The sequence below is a fragment of the Artemia sp. Qi Xiang Cuo genome, chromosome 18 (assembly GCF_049724085.1).
Source record: "Artemia sp. Qi Xiang Cuo chromosome 18, ASM4972408v1, whole genome shotgun sequence".
Lineage (NCBI taxonomy): Eukaryota > Metazoa > Arthropoda > Branchiopoda > Anostraca > Artemiidae > Artemia > Artemia sp. Qi Xiang Cuo.
This window is the reverse complement of record NC_142811.1, coordinates 36,578,310-36,603,527: the sequence shown is the minus strand read 5'-3', so window position 1 is coordinate 36,603,527 and position 25,218 is coordinate 36,578,310. Positions and strand designations below refer to the sequence as shown.

The 25,218-nt window shown below is 36.2% G+C and overlaps 1 protein-coding gene across 2 annotated transcripts in view; it reads right to left on the bottom strand.

Annotated features, from left to right (window-relative positions):
- LOC148941458 (transcription factor Dp-2-like) overlaps positions 1-25,218 on the bottom strand; it is an 83,162-nt gene that overhangs the window by 5,526 nt on the left and 52,418 nt on the right. For both annotated transcript variants that reach the window (XM_089104492.1, XM_089104493.1), the window contains exons 4-10: positions 24,393-24,477; positions 19,097-19,197; positions 12,188-12,369; positions 10,512-10,700; positions 6,876-7,062; positions 3,208-3,411; positions 1,790-1,901 (exon numbers count right to left, since the gene is read on the bottom strand). In XM_089104492.1, the coding sequence (XP_088960618.1) occupies positions 1,790-1,901; positions 3,208-3,411; positions 6,876-7,062; positions 10,512-10,700; positions 12,188-12,369; positions 19,097-19,197; positions 24,393-24,477 (1,060 nt within the window). The remainder of the gene's footprint in view (positions 1-1,789; positions 1,902-3,207; positions 3,412-6,875; positions 7,063-10,511; positions 10,701-12,187; positions 12,370-19,096; positions 19,198-24,392; positions 24,478-25,218) is intronic.

The window sequence follows — 25,218 nt, the reverse complement described above, 5'->3', positions numbered from 1 at the left end:
GGTCGAAAATTGCACTAATGACAGGGTTGGAAGGGTGAAATTGGGGGCAGGAGTACTTAAACAGGGTATATGTATTCTTTGAGATAATAGGGGGGGGGGGAGAGGTCAAAATAATTAAAGTGCGAGACTTAATCTCTGGATCAATCCCACCCTCTCTGTGCAATAAGGAAAAAAAAAAATGGAAATTTAGTCAAAAAGCCATTTTGATGTTCATTATCTCAAGCTCATAAAGAGTGTAATTATGAAGGGGACAAATAATTTAGACATTCTTTCTCTCGATGTCGTAGCAAGAAAGGCTTAACGATCTAAACAAAATATTGAGTTTGAACCATCGATTCAGCAGACAAATCTGACTAAATTTTTTTTTACAAAAATCTAGACAATCTTCTATGTGATTATCAGCTTGGATTCAGACGAAATCAGTCTATGACATCCCTTGTTGCTCAGCATTGGGAGCAAATTAAGCTTCTGGATCAAAGATGTGACACATCTATATTCTACTCCTTAAAACCTTTGGACAGTTTGGCGAAGATGTCAGTCAAAGAAGCGGAAACCATAGGGCTTAACGGCGACAACCATGTGGTCGCCTATGCGGTGTAGTTGACAGTTTCTTAAACCATCATTCTATGGAAGGTTTTCCTCGATGGCTTTACATCCCTTAACCACCTAGTGATGGTTTGTGTTCCCCAATATATTTGGCATCGGTCAAACTATTTTAATATACATATCAATGCAATAGGGAACACCCCAGCAGACCCTTTTCACCACACTGCTGAAAATAAATATTGGAGGCGTCTCAAAGAACGAAAACCCTATTAATACCCCCTACCAAAACAAGCGGATCTCTTAGTAAAGAGCAAACCCCAGGAAACTAGTCACTCAAATATGACACCATACCTCAGAGGCTTAACTTTTAAAAACGTACGCGTGTTACATCATTTTGTCAAAAGATACCTGTGGTTACATCATCTTGCATATGAAGATGCAGTTTTCGTCAAAAATCCATTTTATTTTAATAGTCAGTTTCGAACACTTACATAACACTCCAGATATAGCAATTTCCTTTCAAATGAGCCCTTATTTATCCCTCTGTGATGTTTCAGAGCCCCACCATCAGCGACTTGAAACAAAAACAGACAACAAACAAACATAGGAAAGACTACTTGAGAAATAGCTTTGTTGGGCACTGAAATCCACCTGAAACGATCTGCCTGAGGGGGTCATTCGATCAAAGACACCTGTTCATTTCTAAAAGCAAATATTGAATAGTATCACAACATCCGGTGACTAAACCGAGTAAAAGATTAGCAGCATTTTGGGAAATCATGACGTCCCGGGGTACCGTGAAATATCCACGAAAAAAATGGAACAGACAGAAGAAGTAACTATACAATATTCGTGAGAATTCCCTTTATCTTGAATAGCGCATTGGGTTTGTACTAAGTTCTACAGTACTTTGCAAAATAGACTTATGTCCACATAACCTGTTCTCACTAGCACTTCGATGAAGCCGTTTATCGTGACTAATCAGGGCAGCTTTTGGTTTGTTAGTTACTTAAAACCATTCTTAAGAAAGTTACAGCTTTATTTGGCTACTAATTGTTTAATGGCTAATTATTCGCATTGTTTCAAGTCAGGCATGGCTGTCAGTTCAGGAACAAGGTTGAATGGCTCCTTGACATGTATACTACACAAGAAAAAAAGAAAAGAAAAAAGATATTACACATATCCTCCACACTAGGCGCACAACACAGAAATTAGATAATCAAGAGAAAGAAGGTATACATACTTTCAACCTGGTCTCCGAGTGATTTGGGTATGCAGTTTTTCGCAGCTACTAACAATTCACCGGTACATTTCTCCTGATCCAACCCTAAAGTTAATCCCATCCGCTTCATCACCTAAAACAATTCAACATTTAAAAGTTCACCAATAAGCATTTCACTAAATACACTGTTGTCATAGCTATAATAAATAACACTTATTGAAAAGAAAAGAAAAAATATAAGAGAAAAAAAAACAGAGCTGTTCAATGATCTTGAACCATAAATGGACTATTTGACGACAACATTTCAAAATGCGTTACATGAAGTGCCTTGTGAAACTGGTATTCATACATTTAAAATACCTTTTCTTGGTCCTTAGGGGGTGGGGGGTATTTTCGTTGAAAAACTCTTTTTTTGTATTTTCATTTAAAAAACTTAAATACGACAATCCACCCCCCATTTTTGCAAAATACTTTTTGATCCCCTCCCCCTTAGCTTTCGTGCATTTACGCCACTGCTCCTGGCTTACAGCAGTGGTTGAGAGTTAGAGCTTTTGATACCAGAGTTGTAGGTTTAGAAAAATCTTTCTTTTACTTATAACGGGTCGCTTAAATCGAACAAAACTTAGACTTTACTACACCCCCCCCAGCCCCACCCCATCGCCGGTTCAATGCATATGGCGCAACATAACAACATATGAATTATAGCAGACAAAACAACCATAAGCGTAGACACAGACCAAATTCGGAATTTTCTTTTCCGTTTAGCAACCTTGAAAACAAAGTCGATTTAGAATCTTCAACTTTTGTCACTATTTTGTCATGATTTCCAGGCATTTTACCAAGATCATTACATTATGAACATTAATAAAAGCATTCACAGTGTAGTCTTATACCAGACGGATACAGGGGGTACCAAATAAAAAAATATTGGAGGGGCGGTAAGGATTTCCCGTTTTCTGTAATGAAGACACAAAAAATGACATTTTTAAAATCTAGGGGGCATGGCATTTTTTTTTCTATTATTTCATTGAAAATGCTCCAAAAAGGTGTTTTTAAACATCTAAGGAGTCAATTGCCCCCCTAACCCAATCCAGTTGGCACCCCTGGCCAAATATTATTATCTCCACAAAAAAGACAGACAAATAAATATAAAAATAAACCAAATCAGTATTTTTGTCTTGAATAAGAAATGATTAAAAGAAGAAAAAACAGTTGATACGGGTTTTACAACTATAATTATTACCGAAGTTCAAAGGATTGCCACGAAAAATAAACAGAATTAAGAAAAAAGAAGTAATCAAGTAGACTATTAGCAAATAACAAAAATTTTTAACTTATTTTCAAAATTAACTAATTTGCTAACTAGTCAAAGAAAAAGAAGGAAAGTGTGAAAAGAGGCAATTAAAATAGATAGAGATAAAAAAAAAAAGGTAAATTACCTCGATATCATCATGTATTTCAAAGGCATCATCAAAATTGAAAAGATAGTCCGTTTTGTCGTTACTAATGGAGCAATCGATGACGGTTTTTCTGTTTGTACTCACTATGATGAATGGCAAATGTATAACTGCCTGGGGAGGGGGAGGGCCTCCCGCTGCTTCCCTCTCTTTATTCCTTTTTACTAATTGCTTATACGCAATTTGCTGTAGAAAATAAAGTACTATTAATTACTGACATGAAATTTTAAGAAACGGTAGTGTTATGAATAAGACCTGAAAGCCATACCATCTAACCTAGTGATTTGAAAAACCCAGCGTTTGCAAAAAAAAAATAACACCCGCTTTTATTTAAATTATATCATATGTAGAGCGCATTGTTCAACTTCCTAGCGTATATACCGTAAGCAGAGACTAGTATCAACGTATCAAGGTCTCAAGACCTCATCCATAGAAACAAATACAAATTCTCTGAATAGCTTAGGGGTGGATGATAAGATCGGCCTAACACACGACACAAATACACGTTTGCCCAGAAAACCAAGTTTAACTCTTTCAGTTCACTAATTTCCTTTTCCCAGCACAGAATAAATAAATAAAAATTCATTTGAGGTACTACAATCATTCTTTTTTTACTATCCCCAAATATATTTGCAAATGTGCAACAGACTAGTACCCTTCTCAGCGGCATCACAAATGGTATAAGGGAGGATTCTAATATTGCAGGTTAGTCATAAAAACAGTCATTTTAATAAAATTCTTAAACATTTTATCTTTAAACTCCTTTGGCCCTCCTTGTCTTTCAACAGGAAAAACGTTTTTGCAATTGAACTAATATTAAAAAATTTCCATAGCGCCTACAGATGCCTTTCAGTAGATTAGTTATCAATGGCGGCCAAGCAGCGATACCCTAAAGAGACGAATTTTTTTTTTTTTTTTTTTATATTGGAACAAGCTTACATCTCCACTAAGTCATGCCCAGAGCCAACGAGATATTTTGCTTCCAAGGGTCCACAACAATCCACTGAGCGCACTAAATTGACGTAAGATAGGACAAAATGGGGCGTAACTGTTCTAGCGCATATTGAAAAAGAATTCTAACTGACAAGGAGAGTGAAAACAAAATATGGTTCCTTGAATTTTTTAATTACACAACCATATACCATTCATTTTCAATAAAAAAAAATCAGTCTTCTTTATACAGTTATGAAGTTCTTAGTAATAGCGACCGCAAATTTGAAAACCAAGAAATGTGGGTAAAGAATAAAATAAACTAAAAACGTATGTCACCAAATAGGTTACAAAGATACAGCTGTTATTTGACGAGTGGTTGCCTTTGGGAATCGATAGATAGTTAAAGTATCATTTTTGCGGACGAAAAGCGTTGTCAATTGAACTATTACTTTTGTTGGCGTATTTTCACTGCTCGCCGTGGCAACACTAACGAAATTTCAGAACTTAAATAATTTTCAAACAACAAAATAAAAATCTTCAAATACGAACAAAGATAAAATGGATCGAGGAATCAAAATATGTTCCTATTTCGATGTCATTGGTCCATTTATCTTTTTCATGGCCTGCAGCCCTTCCAATCTTACAGCTCTTATATTATTAAAAGAAGAGGTGAGTGGGAAAACAAGTCAATTATAAAATTCTAGAAATATCCCACGTGCTCATTAGAATTTGTGAGAAGCTATCGTATTATCCAATTCCAAACTCTTGGGTCCGATTCGCTTATTATCATATATGATAATAAGTCTTTTTCTTTCTAACCCATTCCCTTTTTTTCCATTTCACAATTTAAGTGTCAATAATCATAAAATGGTTACAAAAATATAGTTAATAGTTTTATATTTTGGGAAGTTGTCTCTTTATATGTTTCTTGTAAATGGCGCAATGCAAGTGTTATACATCTGTATGCTCCGCTGGTCTCACATAGCCACCCAGTTCAGTTAGATGAGAAACATAAAGAATAGCACGAAATTGTATAAATAAATGAATAACGATTTTATTTTCAAACGCCATAAAACGGTCATGTCAATCAGCGGCAGTTTTTGTCATAATAAGACACTAAACATATATAAAAAATATGAAAATCACAGCCATAGCCATTGTCATGCACAAAAATATACATTGATTCGAAACATCAGATTCAAACTAAAGAGTCAAACAGAGTCAAGCGAATAAAAAGAATAATGAATTAAAGAAAATACAAATATACAATTATTGACGAGTAGGTTCAGAATTAAAAATCTCGACGAAGCAGGCAACAAAACTACTTGCATATCGCATATGCCGTGCTGGTACCGGCTGATTTTTTAGTGCCAGTTGAGCTACATTTCGCGGGAGCCTTTGGCGCGAAGGGAGATGCTCAGGGGGAAGGATTTCAACGAAGCCGCGGATTTCCCAAAATACCGACACCAAATTTAAAACACAATTGATCAGGGCGTGTCGATAGAGTTTTAAGTGAAAATTGTTTCAAAAGGGAGCAATAAGAGACTTTGGGAGATTTTGACACTACCAGAAGAGCTCGGTACTGGATCCTTTCCAGGCGGTCCTTCTGGTCCGAAGTCAGGCCGTAATGCCAAACGGGATTTCACGCCCACGACAACCTTTTTCAATACCGACATTGCGTTACTGAATCCCTTCTTCGCGGTCACCACGGGTCAGACGGGCTCAGCATATCTCTTCGGTTCCTCTTGGAGCTCTTCCCCTTCCTCTCTCTAAACCTACCCTCCCCCAATCCCTAGATATACCCTTCCTAAAATATCAGCCCCCCGCGTTTCGACTATAAGCGACGCCGTCCCACTTAGAAACAGGTTTTAGCCATTACAAGAAAAATTATATGAAATACGATAGAGGAAACTTCACCCCTCTCCCCCTCTGGATGTCTGCTGATAAGATTAGATAGTCAGAGCTATGTTCCTTTGATTACGGTGCAATCTACACATTTATACACCTTAAATAAAAAAAAAGCGATCAAAAGAAGGCCCAATACACAAAGATCTGGTTAGCTTAAAACCAAGTGAACATCCAATATTTGCTTCTCGCAATCTTTAATGCGGGGTGTGAAGTAGATCTTAGTCCATGACTAAATATCGGTACTTCAAAATGTCTGCTTGCTTCACTTCAATACCTAGCCTATACAAATTTCTACATAGAGCACAATGCACATAGAACAATACTCAAGTTGCTCTATTAGGCAGAACTTGGCGAAGTAGTTACAAATAGCAACCTGAAATGCATAGTTTTACTCATAGATTTATTACCTGAATAGACACCACATAATACAGAAAAGCATTGCAACACGCAAACAGGTAAACAGTCACCAATGATCTAACAAGAATGGTAGCAACCATTCAGGTAATGAAGAAGCAGACTTCAAAACCCGGTTTTACCTACTTAAAACAAGGCAGAAAACCTTTTACAGATGCCATAAAAGAAAAACTACAAGGAGCTCACCAAAACAAGCTAGGCTGTCTGTAGCCTAATGTAAACTAAACTATGGTTTTATTGCAGCTTTAATTAAAAAGAGTGAAATGGTGTTTCACGGCGATTTCCAAGTTAACAGCAGCTAAGATACGATTGTTAACCTAAAAAGGGTCGTTTTAAATAGCAACCAACTTATAGTCAGAATAATAGAATAACAATATAGGAGAATAATAGTCAACCTGAATAATGAGATCTTGAAGTTGCTGTGTTTTCGTACGAATTCTTTCGACAAGTTTTTTCTTCCTGTCTTCAAGGACTGCACATTCATTGGCTGCATTCGCAGGAAGACCAAGCCACCGATTTTCTTTCTTCTCCTTTGCTATTATATTCATAGCCATCAATACATTCAGAGCATAATATACTCTCCTAAAGGAAACACTTGCATTTATGATTTTATTTTCCAATTCTGTAGTGATTTTTCTTACTTTCTAGTTACTCTCACTCTAAACTGAAAAAAAAAAAGCAAACAGACTTCTTTTGAGGGATTAAAATTCAATTTAACGACAATGACGAAGAAAAACCGACTAAAAATGCTGCTTTAGCAGGTTGGCATTTTCATTAGGTTTTTGTCTAATGGCAGTGGCAACCCTGAAGCCAATGTGGCCTAAGTAAACATTTGGGCAGAGAAAATAGTGAACTATTGAACTAATAGAACAAAGTAAAATAGAAATACAGTAAGGATAAAATGTTACTATATTTTTAATTCAACCCCTTCGGTAAGAACATTTTTTCATTTTCCCAACCAACTATAAAAACCAACCATTAAAAGTGAGCCATTCCCAGTGACACGCGTGGCCAAAACGCAATGCATAACACTATACTTTTGGAGTTCCCCTCTCCCTCCCCAGATTCAATCTGCCATATCGAAGGCCGTTTAAAACATACTTAATCTTTTATCCTTAAAGTCCAAGCTCATGCGGTAGTCTCAAACTTAGCTAAAACGAACATAAGCATGAAGAATTTCAAAATTCAAAAGCCTGTATTTCTATAAATTTTATTAAATAATTAGCAATATGGTAAATAAATTCCGGATGCCTCACCTAAAACTAGGATGAGACTATGAAAAAATGATATAAACTGATTATGATTCCCTGTCGTATAAATAATGTTAATTTTACAAAGCTAAATATGAACCAATTGTAGAAGATACACCATGGGTATGCAAACAGACAAAATATTGAATCTCAGCTTATATTATCAAATTCGTGTGGGTCCAATCTAAAGACTGAACTAAACCACAAAAATTTTGAAAACACTTATGAAAACACTAATATTAGGATAGCAGAGGTACTTTTTTGGCAAGAGGCATGTTTGTGCTAGATATAACAAAGTTTTCCGATAAGCGACGGATGTTTCCATGTCATTGGTACATGAAAGAGGTACAGAAATACTTATATACAGGCGGCAAAACACAAATGTCGTCCAAAGTGAATGATAATAAAATGAATTAAAGAATCAGCGCTACCAACCGCCAGTCAATCATTAACTTTAGAACAAAAATCCTGATCAATTCTTCTTTCTATTTGGTTTCAAATCCAGCTGTTTTGACGTTGCAGTATCGTGTTCATTATGATGGCGACTTTGAATGCCCATGTGTTCCTGACACATAGAACATACAGCACCGAACCAAGCAGAGAACCCTCCACGAGTCACTGCGACTTGACCATTTTCATGTATGATAAGCCAGTTCTTTCCCAAGAAACGTCATTATTCTTTTGAAAACATTTTAAACAAACAAGGCATGGACACTAAATGCAGAAACAGACATCTCGGCGTCAAGATTGTTATGCAAGACAGAGCGAGGCTCAAATCTACACCAAGCATTTCCAAAATATTTTCTCATACAACTACTACTAAAAACTCATACTCTAGCTCTATGTAAAACTTTTCCCATGACAAATCCAGAGAGTGCCACTTAAACCCACACTCAATACTACTAACAACTCATTGCAGCACCAACCCACCTGATGCCAACAGAGCTGCACAACTCTTCCCCAAATCTCGTCAAAGCTTTACTCTTTACTCCCTTGCCTACAGTGGCAATTTCCAATAAATTCTTTCGCATAGCCTCTTCTACCCCATTCAAGAATATTTTGCTTTTCGTTTGGCCCCTGATAAATGGCCAAAAAACACCATTTATGGCAGCAATTTACCACCCTTCATCCATAAAGCTTGACTTTCATCAATCTTTTATAATTTTTTTATTGCATTTTAATTTAATTTGTCAGTTAATAGTCAGTTCCAAAGAGTATGGATAACTTATAAGTGAGAACTGGTTCTAGTGTCAACAAAAACACTATCAACGCCATCCAGCGTTTGGCGACACTTGGCATTTTTTTAGTGTAATAACAATAATAATTAACTTAGTCAGTTTAGTTGGTAAAATTAGAATAAATAACAAGTATCTGATCTCAGTTCATGACAGAAAAATGATTGCAGGGTTTGAAAAAATGTCAAATGTCGCCACACGCTAGATGGCGTTGATATTTTTTTGTCGACACTAGCATCAGTTTCCACTCTTACAACTTACCCACACTCTTTGGTCAGTTCCACATAGGCTTGATGTGGAATTCTCAAACTCATGTCTCGACAAACACAGAAAATAAGGAACTGACCTAAACTTCTTATGTTCAACAAGAGCCAATTGCTCTCCTAACTACAATCTATTTGTATAATAAGGCTTTTGATCGTAGCCTAGAAACAGAGAAACAAGGAAGGAAATAAGTTTTGCAGATTCTGGAATTAAATCATAATACAGAATCCAGAAAAACTTCTTTCAAAGCTTAGGCACCATTTAAACACTTAAGGAATTTTATTAAAAATTTGGTTGGGCCCAATCTAATGGGCCAAATGCAATGTCACGACTCTATTTTTACGTGTAATACTTCTATACTTTTTTTTCATCCGAAAAAAATTTACCACTAATGGCATTTTTAGCCATTTACTTTTTTAACTAAGCGCCAGTATAATACTTTTCTGGTTAATGGTTTTAAATTATATAATAGCCATGTTAAAGGGCCAGAATTCATTTCAGTCTCGTATGTCCTTGGCCGCTAATATTAATGACAAGTAGACAATTAATCACACTATACCAGATAAAAGAAAAGCGAATTGCATCTTAAGCACGCGTGATAAATAGCTCCCTCCCACCAGTTTTATTTATTCATTTGCCTCTTTTCTTGAATTCCCTTGAAAAAAAAACGGGAGTCGAAAAATACACTTATTTTACAATTCCTTTTAAAAAATTCAATTGTTTCTTTTTATGTATTTTTGTTAGACTTCTATTTTTTTTTTTCTTCCACTATTAACAAGACACATTACATAAGGGAAAGGAATTGCATATCCCCATAACTGATCTGTGAAGCAGCAAAAACCACGTCATGAACTGTTTTGTACGTAAAACATAAAACATGGCTATAATTAGGTGTTTTGACCATATATATCGAAACGCCTGTAATTCAAACAGATAACGAAGCAAAGAAGATTCAGAGAGAAGAGGAACGGAGAGGGGGAGAAAGAGAAAAAGAGAGAAATGATTGACATGGAGAACTCTCAAAAAATAAATACAGTAAAGTAGAAATGGGGAATAAAGGAAAGAGAAGGGATAGAAAGAGGAAAGTTTTTGGACGAGGAAACAATATTTCTTATCAAATTGATCTGAGTCGATAAATATTGTATGTGCAATATTTATATATAAGCGATATTCCTATTAAATATCAATACGAATTCTCAAGGTACATATACACTTTTTGAGGTATCCTACAAGGCTAATAGTTCAGAATACAAAACAGAAACAAAAAGGTAGCATATCTAACCTTCTAATATTTTTCTGATCATACTGATCATGGATCTGTCCTTCGGCCTTGGCTTGCTCTAGAAATTCATTAACGAGTTCGTCAGCCACTTCGTTATAGCTTGTACTACCCTTCTTTTGTACTTTCTCACAGACAACCATTGAAAAATATCGTAATCCTTTCCCAGTTTTGTCCATGCGTCGCTTTTTACTAGAAAACAGCATGTTATCAAAAAGGAAGACATTAGGAAACTGAGCTCCAAAATACAACAATAAATAGGTGAATTATTGACAACAACAAAAAACAAACAAACAAAATCCCTAAAGCGTCAAAAAGGGTCTTCCCTCAGGTCCCAATCTACTTTAAAAGAACATAAGGGGAAATAGTATTTACTCTCACACAGAGCACGGCATACATAAAATAAGTTGAAGGGGAAGAAACGAGACCACCTTGCCAGAGTAAGCATGAGTGGTGTCTTTAGAAATTCAGACGTATGGCTAGAAACCTCTTCACTTAGGGCGATATAATTTTACTTAGCAAAGATACTATTAGGGCTTATAAATTAATAATCGCTTCTTTTACTATTTGAGAAAACGCTGGATGATATTTTCGCGCCCAAAAAGAAAGAATGTAGGCTACCTGAGCATTTTTATTTTCATTTTTTTTTTCAAAAATGAGATAAACAGCGAGATTCCTCAGGCAAGCCTTTTACCAGTTGTCATACTTGTATTTTCGACGTAATACCTTAAATTAGGTATCCTTTTCCCAGACCACACTTCCTTTCTATGACGAACAAATAAACGCTAAAACAGAAAAAAATTAAAGAAGAAAATTTTTATCTCAAGACTTAGGATGAACCCTGTTTTTGAACTCTCTCAGAAAAATCTAGAGAATGACCCGGGAGTATATGATTTTGTTTTGTATAAGTATGTTAGTTTTAATTTTAGTACTATAGTATTTCTACTGATGACGATCGATGTATATGCGATCGAAATATCTAGGCTTTTGTACCTGTTTTCACTATCTAAATAAATGGACTTGTCCCCATTTGAACGTTTATTCCTTCGTCATACTTACAAAGATGAATTTTTCTCACGTGAGACTAAAATGTTACAATCTCTCCAAGACTACACAACATAATCGTAGGCAACACAAATCAAACTAAGCACAATCATTCAACCATAAACTGTAGTTTTCTCAGAAGAAAAAATTCAGAAATGTCAGATATGCCCTTTAGTCGAGACATGACAAAAAGACGTTCGGAATAGCCATTGGATTACCAAACAGCAAAAAATGTGATAAACCTGTCAATTTTGGAATTTGTAACTTTTTTTTTAACAAATTAGAACACAAGGTAGTAAACCCCGGAAAATAAGATATTTGTTCTTTAGTTTTCGATACAGGTAATTAATCTCAGATACTTCCAATCTCTAAGACCCATAGCCATGGCAATCAGGAGAAAATGTCAGAGACATTGCGAGTAAATTTGGCTTCTAGTCATTTGGATAATTACGATGTTTAATTATCAAGTAAGAAGTTGCATTATCCCTTTTATTACATTGATCTCAGGATGAGAAGTGTCAATTCCTAAGATTCATTCGAGTTGTTGGTCACTACTTAAAATACAGAGTTAAAGTATTTTTATGACAAAAAAAATCTTTGATCCCATATTCAAGAAGCTTTCTTGACAAACTTACATTTCAGGTCCCATATCTATTGTTTCGTAACATTCTCCACTCAAATTCTGTATATAACTTTGAGAAATCATCTCAGGTGACCAAATGCTACGCCTCTTGCCGCCATAAACGTGTTGAGACACGCTTGAGGCCGTACTGAAAGCAGGTGATGGCGCTCGTGAACTGGCATCTGTACTCGCCACCTGGAAGAATCCTCTTTTTTAGCTTACAAAAGCAATCTAGGAATAAATCATTTCGAAAGCAGACGTAATTTCAAGAGTATAGACTGATTGTTTTGCAAATCCCACTAGGCTATTCACAAAATAATATCACATTCGAACAAAAGATGTGAGAACCAGTAATGTATAAATCAGAATCAGATGCATGGCTACCAAGTGGTGCTTCAACTATTCCAGAATTTTTTTTTTTAATTTTTTTTTTTTTTTTTTTTTTCTTAGCTTCCTTAATTCTCCTAAAAGAGAAGTGGGTTATTCAAAATCTCTCCAAAATAAACGTTAACGAAAATCAAGGATTTGAAGTTCTTATTAACGTTGGTACATTTACGAATGATTATTTTTGGGGATATTTCGGAGAGCCCATGTTTCTTTCAGAATGTCAGGGAATCTCCCAAAAATTTGAGAATAGTGGGAGCACTCTTACAAACTAAAGCAATTGGATTTTTCTGCATATTGCACGCTTCATTGGCTTTTAGGAGCATTATCCCCGCGATTATAACACCAGAAATCATATTTTAAGGTACCTGAAAAGAACATATGATAACTGACCATGCAAAGATCTTCAAATACTAGACCCAAAATGTTGGTAAAATTAGTAAATCGAATTGAGGTGCCTGAGACGATTTAGATTTACACCATGAAGGGTGTATATGATTCGCTATGTAGGTATTACGTTATGGTGCAGCATCAGTAGGACATGGAGCCAGTTTGAAAACCCACCTTGTCTTATCATGGCTCATCCCGGCTCATAGGCAAGTGAGAATAGGCAAGTACACAGAACTTGCATTCCGAGAGAAGGAGCAAAAAATTTGAAGAAAGAAAAATTGTAGAAAAAAATCATAGTGTTCTAGAGATGCCGGTGGGGGGAGGGGGCAAGGCCCAAAACCCCCCTCCCCAGATACCTAAATGTGAAGGTATTTTCTTTCTCCCTTTGGTATATGGTCAACTAAAGTTAGGTCATTTAATTTTTCAACTCCACATATGGTAAAAAAAAAAAAAAAAAAAAAAAAAAAAAAAAAAAAAAAAAAAAAACTACATTTTTCTTCCTTTTTTTTAATTTCCAAGCTGTTTTTTTTTCTTCTTCTGCTTCCTGTTCTACATTGGGTCCTTTGAACTATTACCGAAAAAGATGGGTCTAAAATAAGCGAGTCTTTCACCGGTATGCCACTGCACACCAGTATGCAGTGGCGAAAATAAATTATTTAAAAGAATAGACAATAAGGAAACAATAAGGTAAGATGAGAGTAATTTTTGTCAATAGTTGAATAAATGATATCGCCTGTGATAGCCGAAGTCCGTTTGTTTTAATCATAATGGGTGGTAAACTCAAAAGTAATTGTGACGGTGAGGACACTGAGAACGTTTAGAGTTCTACAAATAATAGTTCCAAACTTCTATCATTAATTAACCTTGGAAACATCGTCATAAATTTTCAGCCAAATGCTCCAAATTGTTGAAGAAAACGATAGAAAACTATATGTGAATAATAATCTGAAATTCCTTGAATATGTGTCTCCAAACTGAAGGGGTTCGATTAAATTACTATTACCATGCATGAGAACACATCGTTGAATACCCAACAGTCAATTCTTACGAATAAAACCCAGGCTAAGGCAGCTTTAGAAATGCCGCATATACTTTCTAAGATGAAAATAGAACAGAGGGGAAAAAATAACGATTGAAAATGTGGCCTGTGAGAACGATGATATTGTTGCTGCTTTGTTGTAAGGCATTGTTAAAGTCGACCCGGAAAAATCTACACTAACGCAGTTTAGAGCAGTTCAACGTACGAAGAATGCCTTTTTCTTCTTCTTTTTTTGAATAGAGCTTGGACACGAAGGAAACAAAATATGTTTAGGAGAAAGAAAAGCACAGTTGAAAACCTGCTCTGTTTTAAACAAGATGCCCTTTATGCACTGCAGAACGGATGGATTATGGTTATTGTCCATTTGGATGTGAATAGTGCTTTTGATTCAATGGTGCATCATCAGATATTGAGTGGGGTTATGGACGCCGGAATCAGAGGAAGGACATTAGCTGTTACTGAGAACTATTTGTCAGGAAGAGAAGACACTGTTAGAGTTGGCTCTGTAGAGTCTAGTATTATATTAAGAAGAAGACGCGGGGTTCCACAAGGATCAGCACTTGGTCCTGATTATTATAATATTGCAGAATATGATATACCGATTGAGAATGGAGAGTCGAAAGGGATGATATTTGCTGACGATAGTTCTTTTTGGGCAGTAGCAAGAACACTAGGAGAGACAATGGAGGTTGTAAAATCCACATTACAACAAATTGAACATTGGGCCAAGGGAATCGATTTGAAATTTTCCCCTCACAAATCTAAGATGATGGTGATTACTAGAAAGAAAATAACGAACTTACCCATTCTTTATCTCAATGGTAATCCTATTGAGTACGTGAAACAGACTAAGGTCCTTGGGTGTGTAATTACTGACAAACTGAGTTGATACCCACATGTTGAAATGGTTCGTGGTGCGTGTATGAAGAGATTGAACATTATGAAGTTGCTCAGTTCATACTCATGGGGGATGAATGCAAATATGTTATTGGAGTTCTATGTGAAGTATATTTGACCCAAAATTGAATATGCTTCAGTGATATATGGGTCTGGACCGCATTCAACATTAAAAAAACTGGATGTAATACAAAACTCTGCTGTACGAATTGCTTTTGGAGCAAGAAAAACAACACCAGTGATATTCTTACTATCTGAAAGTGGTCTACCAGAACTTGAGACTAGAAGGAAAATAAGTGTATTGAAGTATATGCAAAGATTATGGATAGCGGATAAAACCAACCCTTTGAAGTCAAGAGTTATAAAACAAGGAAGAATCATCACTGCAAACCCCAAAAATAAGAGGTTCCAGGCAAATATATTTGAACAATGTGACAGTATTGGAAAACCTCAGGGAATTGAACTGAAGTTCACTGAGATGTTAAGAGTACCTCAAGTGGTGTTACCACCTCCTTGGAAAGAGAAATCTGTAGTATGTGGTTTGGACATTAAGCAGAGTAATAACTTAGATTGGAATACCTGTTTCCGGATATGGAAGTTAGAAAAGTATCAAGGATTCTTAGACATTTATACAGATGGATCGAAAAATGAAGGGATGGCTGGTGCTGCATTTGTTGTCCCTAAAATGAATGTTTCAAAACAGTTTAACTTCACAGTAAAGCATCAGTTTTCCAAGCAGAAGCAGTAGCTCTTGCAGAAGCACTTGAGTTTTCATTATCAGACGTGCACGAGGAATATTTTGGCATATTGATATGTTCTGACTCTAAGGCTGTGATTTCTTCCATTAAGTCATTCCAGGCCGATCGGTGCAAATCAGGAAAAATAGCTGAATGTTATTCAAAGTTGTTAGTGTTGATGGACTCGAGGAGAATAGTATTGCAGTGGGTTCCATCTCATGCGGGAATAATAGGAAATGAGTTGGCAGATAGCAAAGCCAAACATGCAGCCATAGAAGGAATGGTTCGTAATTGTTCTACCCCCATAGTGATCAGTCAATTGGAATGTGTGCGTAAAGCTGTATTACGAGAAAGCTTTGAGAATGTGAGAGATCAGACTGGCAATTTATTTGTTACAAGAAAGCTGCATTGGAAGTTCGAAAAGTCAATTTATAAGAACCTTAGCAGACACGAAGGACGCCTACTGTTCAGATTGAGGTCAGGACACTGTGGCACAAATAACTACAGAGCTAGATTTTACGGTGAAGACAGCAATTGCATGACTTGTTCGGAAGAAGAGTCTGTGGAGCATTTAATATTGGATTGCGAGGAGTATCAGGAGCAAAGAGACAAGATATATGCTTTCTTAAGAGGGAGGCTTGACCCCATAAGTTTGCACTCCATTCTTGGAGGGCTGAATGACTTAGAAGACAACCTGAAAATAGTCAGAATTGTAATACAATTCTTTAAGGAAATTGGAAAAGACTTGACGCTATAAAAACATTTAAGTTATGTGAAGTGATATATATAAAACAGTGCTTTGGTTCCCAAGGTGTTCAACACAAAGGGGAACTCAAAACCCTTGATGATGATGATGATGAAACAAAATATGTCTACTATGGAATAAAAAAAAAGAGGAATAAGGCGATCGGTCCTTTCAAAGAATTGTTTCTTAATGATGATGTAACCCTGCCGAGCTAAGAATACCTTATTCAATAAACAGGCCAGGTTATGTCCAAATTCATTTATTCGCAACAAATCAAATACAGATCAAATAAAGATAGATATCGAAATAAACCTAACTTGGTTTATACCGCAGACAATTTCATCATGTCCAGAAGCACCATCTTTTAAGTCCACACTATCGTTCCCTAAAGATCACTTCTAATAGGAGAATCACCTTTGACAAAATAAGAGTTCATAATCATCGAGCGACATGAAAAATAGATAGTCTGGCAGTGACCCAATGAGTCTAAAGATTCTGAAATATACTTTTCTGTCTATCTTTGGGGTTGCAAAACCTCCAATTAATGACTCTTTCCAACAAGGTGTTTCCAAATTGTTTAAAAACGTGAGAGTCACACCGTTGATAAAGGTGGTGATAGAAATGATCTTGGTAATTACCCCCCATACAGTTTTCCCTATTGTTTTTGTCTTGTTCAAAAATTAATTAACTCCCACGTAATCCATTTTTCTTTTAGAAAAATTTAGTTCCTTAAACCAGTTCAGATTTCAAACGAACAGAGAGACCGAAGATGCACTGGTATTTCAAGCTTGTTTAATTAATGTAGTTTTAGATAATGATTTTGAGGTTGGTAGTGGGTTCCTACATTCAATGAAGGCTTTTGACATAGCTGGCCATGGCCACCTCTTCAAAAAATGTAAGAAGTACGGGATCCATGGTAAAGCTCTTTGTATTAGATAGAGGTTCCTCAGCAGCCTTTACAAGATTGTGAAGATAAATTCTAAATAATTTTGACTGCGCACTGTGGTTTGCTACGGGGAAGTCCCACGTTGGGGTCCCACGGGGATATGTTCTAGGTCCAATTCTTTCCCTGTTGTTCCAGTGGCGTCAATGGAAGGAATACATTCTCTATATTTTAGATCCTCCCTAGATTTTGAAGATTTTTTTTTTTGAGTATATTGTCATTGAAAAATGCCCCTTTCTTGGTATTTTCATAAAAAAATTGAAAAAAAGACAAATTTGCCTTTCGCCTCCTCCCCTCTCTATTTTTTTGTGAACTGACACCGCTCATTAATGACATGCCGAATTGTGGTCAAGATTGTTGCTCAAGGGTTGATAATGTGGCTAAAAATCTCTGGAATCTGACAGTGCTCTTGCTGGGTGATGACAGAGTGGTTATCTGTACCGTACTTCGAAGACAGAAGTTACTTCAGACACATATGATGCACACGGTTGATAATTTACATTCTTGGCTGAGGGTAAATAGGCTCAAAATTAATTTTAATAACGCAAATTTAACCGTTTTATGTTTTTTATTCTTTTTTTTTTTGATAAATATCTGTCTCTCTCTCGCTCTCTCGAGGTCGAACCTTCCCAGTTTTTCATATATGCTTTGGTTTCTTCAACGTTTGAACAGTGTTTATTCTACCTATACTAGCACTACCTACACTTTTCAGCAACATGATGCTACCTTAATGAAAACCATGGAATTCCTCCGTATAGATTTCCTAAGTTCCTAGATTTCCTAAGGGTTAGATTTCCTAAGTTTCAGAGAAACTCAACGGTTGATATTTAGATAAGTCAGATCAACAAAAGGAAGTCATGTTACGCAACAACAATTCTGTATTAAATCTTTCCAAAACCGATGAGAGTCTAAGAGATAATCCATAAAAACGTAAGAAACAGTTGAATCATATGACAATTACAGGAAATTGTTGGAAAAATTAAAAAATCATAGTATTTCGGGATGTCCAAGGTTACAAGAATATAAAGAGGAAATCTTACGAATAAACTTAGAAAAATTCTGATCCGGGTAAAATAAAACGGCTGATTGACCTGATCCGGGCCAGTGACCTCAGTGGCAGCCAGTGACCTGAAAAGCCTGATCCAGAAGAAATCTCTTCTTAAGACTTGCAAAATGTCTCCCTGAATAGATACCAGATAATATTGAAAAACATTGTTATACAGAAGTAGGCAAATAGTAACTAATCAGCTGATAAGAACCATGGATTCTCCTACTAAACATAAAATGATGGAATAGCTTCGGGGAATATATCTCTGGTGGTGGCATGAAAGAAAAAGCGCATGAAGCTCTGGAAAGCCTATACTGTCGGTAGCCTATTATAAATCAATAAATTTGCGGTTCAGAGCCTCGATGCATTATATGTTGTCATTATCATAATATTAGTTTTCAATGGAATAATCTTTTGCATAGGTGCTATATTTTTTTTTTTCGTTCGAAATTCAAATTCATTAGCCACAACCCTGCCAGATCTAGGTAGTTCTGTGGATACTCTGTTGGTTTTTCGCTGTTTTCCCTCATGACTGGACAATCATGTAAGGGTATGTACTCACTCAAGTACAAGTTTGTCATTGTATCAATGTAACAGCTTTCCTTTTTAAACTCTTATTTTACGAAACAAATTATTTGGTTCATTTTACTGTAAGATTTTGCTTTCTTATTTTCTCTCTTTTACTATGTTTTTTTTTCAAATCTTGGCGATTATCGTCTAATATCAAAATCAAGGTTACCTCAATGGAGGCGGCAAGCATTGAAGAATCATCATAGTCAATGGTTTCTCCATGTGGTAGATATATTCCACTTTCACCACTGCCAGTTCTGTTTGGTGTTTCTGAAAAAGTGATTTTTTCATACGAAAAGTTAACGATTCATAAGAACATAAACGGTGCCATATTCAAGGATAATGGGCATAATTTCGACTTACTAGGTTTTGATTGCAAAAAGAAGAAGATTTTCGAGGTTCATACCATACGAAGTATCAAGGAAAGCTGACTTTAGAGAGACCTTCATTAAACTTCACTAAAACTAATACAAGAAGACTGCAATGCCATATAAATACATTCAATATTTTGACAAATAACATTCTATTGTGCATACACAGGTTCAGAAAAAAACTTCTTTTTTTCTGAGAAGCGGGGGTGGGGGGGGGGGGGGTAAAAAAAAGTAATAATTTTTACAAGGGATGATTCCTTCAGAGAAATCTCAGGGGGAGAAATTCAGCCCGCTCTCCTCCATGCAAAAAGACGTTTGTACTATTATTTACTCTTGTTATTACAACTAGATAAATTATGATAGGCTATCATTTTCTTTTTTAGCCATAAAATAGCCATTCTACTTTTCAGCAGAACGCAAGTCTTGGTAGCCCAAACACGTTCACAAATACACAGAGGATAATTTGTTATTGGGACTGTTGGGAGGGAGGAGGGGTATTTACTTCCAAGTTTATTCAAGGGTCCGATCGAAGAGGAGTAAGAGATACAAGTCCGAAGTACGAAAACCCAGACAATTGAGCTTGAAAACCTGCTGTGGAAATATTAACTTGAGGGACATAATTTTTTGGGAAGTGGTTAAATTTAAGAATAACTGTTATGAAGGGTTAAAAAGCATATTCATTCGCATTCATAGAAGTGGCAGACTCTCAGATTCTCAGAGAGACAGGAGGAGGGAATCAGAGACAAAAACTCCCTATACACCAACACATTGGTGTACACTTAAAAGCGTATACCTGTAGAACAAAAAGAAGTCGATTGTCCTCAATTTATATTTGCTTCTTTTCTCAACATTCGTAAAAATACCCATAAAATTTCAAGGAATTCCAATTTGTTTTGTTTTTTTTAAGTCTCAAAGTTATCTATCACTTTGTAAACAAATAAAGAATATAAAGACAACTTAGCACAAAATTTAAATTGGTGCAAAAACCGCAATGCTTGTTCATTGGAATACTAAACCATTTTATGACGAAATCTCTATAAACTATGATGATTCATTATAACTTAAAAATAAGTACAACATTGAAAAGAAGTTGAAAGGCCCAAAAATGTAGGCAATTACGTTAGCCAAGAGATTAATAAAGAACATTAACATTAGGAGGGTGGATTCCCATGGGAAATAAAACCAATGTGAACTTTTTACAAAATGAAGCATCAAACAAAGGTTGAGAAAAAATTGTTACGATATGGAGAAAAGTGATTAATTTACAACTAAAAAAGAAGGGAAAAAAGAAGTTGACAGTTTTACTCAAGGAATTTTTTTTAATTTTAACGCTAGGAGAATAAACTTATTCCCCTCTTAAGCGCAAAATAGGTATTCAAGAAGAAGCTCAAAAACAACATAAAAAAACACCCTAGTGCAACAAACGATCCAATAGAGCCATCTTCTGTAAACACTCAAGATATATCTTATGCTAAGTTCAAAGGTACAGGATTTTGACAAAATCCTTTAAGGATATTGTAACTAATTAAACAAAAAACACTTTCAAAATGCCCTAACAGGTTTTTTTAGAACGAAAAGGAAAAAAACCTGTAAAGCTATCCTAACTACCTTATAGGATATCTACGGAAAAAAGGGAGTTACAAATAGCATGCAAACCCTTAAAGAACTTTGTCAAAACCCTATGTGGCTGAACTTAGCATTAGCCTAGTCCGATTTCGAACTGCCTTGTCGACAAATTAAAAGCCGGTATTTTTGTGCATATTCTTCGCAAAAAACAAATATAGACAAATCAAGCATTCAGTTTTCGCAAGGATTTCAAACAACTTATCACATGGTTCCAAGTAATCTAATTTGGTAGCCGATTTTGACATATATGATCAAATCTCAACTTCGAGAAGTGAAAGTGGCAGAGTTTGTTCTTTCTTGTTTTACTTTAATCTAGCGGCAATGCTCAACTCTCGAATCATTTATATCTCAAATTATTTGGGAAGTATTTTTATAATTCAAATAATGTTTTTCCATTAAGTGAATGAGTTGCTTTTCCCAGTTTATAAAAAGAAAAAAATTTTTTAAGAAAGTCAAATGGTTGCCAGAAGTGTAGCTAATAAACTTTCTCTAAAAGTTTTATCGGCCTATTCAATTCCAAAACATTTAATCAAATTACTCATTTTGAAGATTTGTGTTGTTCCCAGCAAAACATACTTTTTTCTTAAAAATCCTTTAGCAGCTACGATAGAGAAGCTGAAAACTGAATAAACGTCCAAATTCTCCAAACTTACAATTAATGAGCCAATTTGTGCCTAGCACGAGTCTTAGGAACTCTTTTGTCCAGCATACGATGGGATATATATTTCTAATGTCTACTGAAGTGCTTTCCCAATCCGGTCGCACGAGAAATCTACTTAGGGTGTTACATTTTAAAACTTATTGAGATAAACCTTGCATTAACAACTCAAAGACAACGATTTTTCTAGCATGTTAATCAAAAAGGTTCAGACGTTGTCGCGTTCTAACTTAAAACATTGGTAAACAACTTATATGTGTTAGCTTATATGCGGGTGTGGGATACATTTACTGTTCATAGTGTGGGCTGCGGCACTGAAGTTGTGGGTTCGGCACCACTCCCATAATCTGTCCAAAACACTTAGGGAAATGCTGAGTGTAAGACCTCAGAACGTATCTTAAAACCTATTAGTATTCCAGGTGAGTTAAAAGAAGGTTCTATTCCTGTGATTCCCGGCGTAGGGCACAGGCCCCACCGGTGGGGCATGGCAGTATTCTGGTGGGTTATGTGCAGGATCTGCACCCTTTGGCTGATAATACTCTAGAGCCTGAATTTTGAAGAAAAAAAAAATTTGTCATGTGAATAACATAACATGCATATGCATTTAAAGAGCAAAAAAGATACATGATAGTATTGCAATGACGGCATACATTGTATAAAAAGTATAATATACAGACAAAAATTTCATTAGTATAAAATATGTCTAGAGGACAACCCGAAAAAATATACCAAGTTAATGGCCTTTTAAGCTTCCTTCGGCGAATAAACGTAAAATTCTGAGTAACGAAATTTAAATATCGTGAGGGGACTAGACCCCTAAGCCGCGCCGAAAAGTCGGCGGCGTGCCGCCGAAAACAGAACGGTGGCGCGCCGCCGAGCTTGCATCAGTGCGCTGACACCGCCGCTGATTCTATCGGCGGCGGTGTCACTAATACCTCGCCTTTTTTTCTCTCTTTTTTTCTTATCGATATCGACCTCCGGGCTTCAACCGTCATCCCAGCTAATCTGTTTCTTAAAAATAAATACTGTCATTTTGGGCTCGCCATGTATATCGGTTCGTAGGAAGAAGAAGAAGAAGAAATTTTTCTTGAAACAAAAATTCTACCTTCCACTTTGAAATTCTGTTCATTTTTTCTTTCTTATTTTTCGGATGAAAAGAGGTAGGTAAAAGAGCATTAGATAATTCAGAATGTTATCTGGAAAAGAGCTAGAGCTAGTATAGAAATATATCAATAGAAATGAATTACATTTTTTTGCACAGTGACCAGAGCACACTGAAGTTGAAGTAGCCTTAAACTTTGACTTGAAACTTCAAAACTCGACCACTTCTTTCAGAAAAGAATTTTGGAGGGTTATTCCGTGATGATAAGAAAAGAGGGTAAAGGGGCAGTTTTGTTCCCCCTGTAGTGTAAGGCGCAGGGGCCCTATGGTAAAGATGCAGGTTAGTTCACCCTGATAAAAACAACTTATTTCAGCAGATACAAAGAAGAAGCCCATTTGTGGCATTCTGTGGGACCCCAAGGTCCAATGCTAGTATCGATCCCGCGAGTGGAAGTTTACGCTCGTCAAGTTCTGGCTGTACCAGCCACAAATACCCCAGCTAAACGGCTTTTTACCACGACAGGACTGATAGTGACGGCAAAAAGATCAATGCTGGCTCCAAGCAGAGTGAACAAACTCACTTTTGTCCATGACAACAATAAACTTGTTCAGAGTGTCATCTCTGAATTAACCTTCTTGTAACCGCTGATTTAAAATTTTTGGTGTTGTTAAGCCATGCTATCTGACTTGCATACAGTGTTTTTTTTTTGTGTTGTTATTTGTTTTTTTTTCACTTCCTTTTCGTATCTATTTGATGAACGGGAGATGTTTGAACTTCAAACTTTGAAAGTTATACAGACATTAGCCCAAATCATTAACAAGAAGAAAATGACTAAACACGGGATTTTATAGAAACAATGCGATGTGAAACATAAACACAAAATACGTTTCCCTGGGTCTAGTGGCTAAAAATGAGAATTCTACTTGGTCAGATCGACGGTGAACATAAACACTTTCCGCACGGCCCAACAAATTCTTGTTTTATCATATTGTTCTTGTATGTTTTTTGCCAACCATTTAAAAATCCTTACTAAAATCAAGTTGAGGTTGAACGTGCTTGGTGAAATGGAATTTTTATTATTATTTTTAATCAGAAAAATCGGCGCGCCGCCAAAAAAATTTCGGGTCACCGCCGATACTAAATCACACATTCACCGCCGTCATTTCGGCGCGGCGCGGCTTCGGGGACTAAGGGGGATATCAGGATTTTAGAAATGCCTAGGTGGGACGTGGCCCAAAACCAATTAGGAGTCACTGTTCTACACTGTTATACTTGAATAGTTTTATTTTTAGGGTTTCAATAAAAAAAAAAAAAAAAAAAAAAGAATAAAATTCCCGTGTGTAGCTGGCTGTGTTGACTTCCCTTTGATACGGCTAATACATAGTTATGTAAAAGCAAATTTTAGCAAAAGGTCAACCCCACCTCTCAGCCAATGTACCCCATCTCCGATTCTCCAATGAAGTATATATACCTCTATAAACGGAACCAGCGAATAACAATCCCCTAAAAAACTCGGAGTACACTAGCTAATATCTTGAAAACTAGACAGAAACAACTTTGGGTTTTGGGCACAATAAGTAATATTCAAGCTTTTGTGTTGAAGAAAAGGCAAGGAGGTGCTTACAACTCATTTAGAAAAAATTGATAAAGGATTGAATTAAATTTGGAATTAATGGAAACACAATATTATCGAGTGAGACATACTTACTGACAGGTGTTTTTTGGGGAGTCTGGAGTCGAAGAACTTTCACAGGAAGTGGCTGGCCCTGTGTTGACGGCTGTACAGGTCTGTTCTAAAAAGGGAAAACAATTCATTAGCGAATTTTGCTGCAGCATTCACTCGTGATAAGTTATTTGCAGAACCATGAAATCGTGTTTTCGTTGATCATGGAATGTTGATTTCCACCGATAGACTTATCAAAACGGCTTCCCGTTTTTATGAAACACTGTTCTGCTCATGGTAACTTGAAATTGCATTTTAAAATAAAGTTTTTTTTTTAAAGACAGGATGTAATATTTAACATATCATAATAGCCTGGTGCTGAGCACGGTGCGGTGCTGGTGGCAAGGCGCTTGCTGAGCACGAATTATGTCGAGGGTTCGATTCCAATTATGGCATATTTTTCAAATCAAGCATTATTGTTATGAAGGTTTAAAGCCAAACTTTGCATATTATACATCCTGGGCGCAGTCACGGTTGCTCAATATTCAGTGGAGAATCCTGAGATAGGATTCACTTTTTCGTTATTTTTACGAAAAACTAGGGTTTTTTTTCACCCAAATTGCGTGTTATTGTAACAAAATATGATACTTTGATTTTGGACGGCCGAGAAATCAGGGGGATGGGGAGGAAGAAGGGGAATTGACAAGACAACTCTCTTAGGGTACCGTCTTGAAGTTGCAATCATCATAAGCAACCCACCAGAAAGATCGGAAAACAGTTTTTTTCGGATTCACCATTTTATTTTCATCTGTAAAAAATCGAATTTATGGTCAATTTATTTATCTGGTTCGAGATACAGCGCACTTTCGAA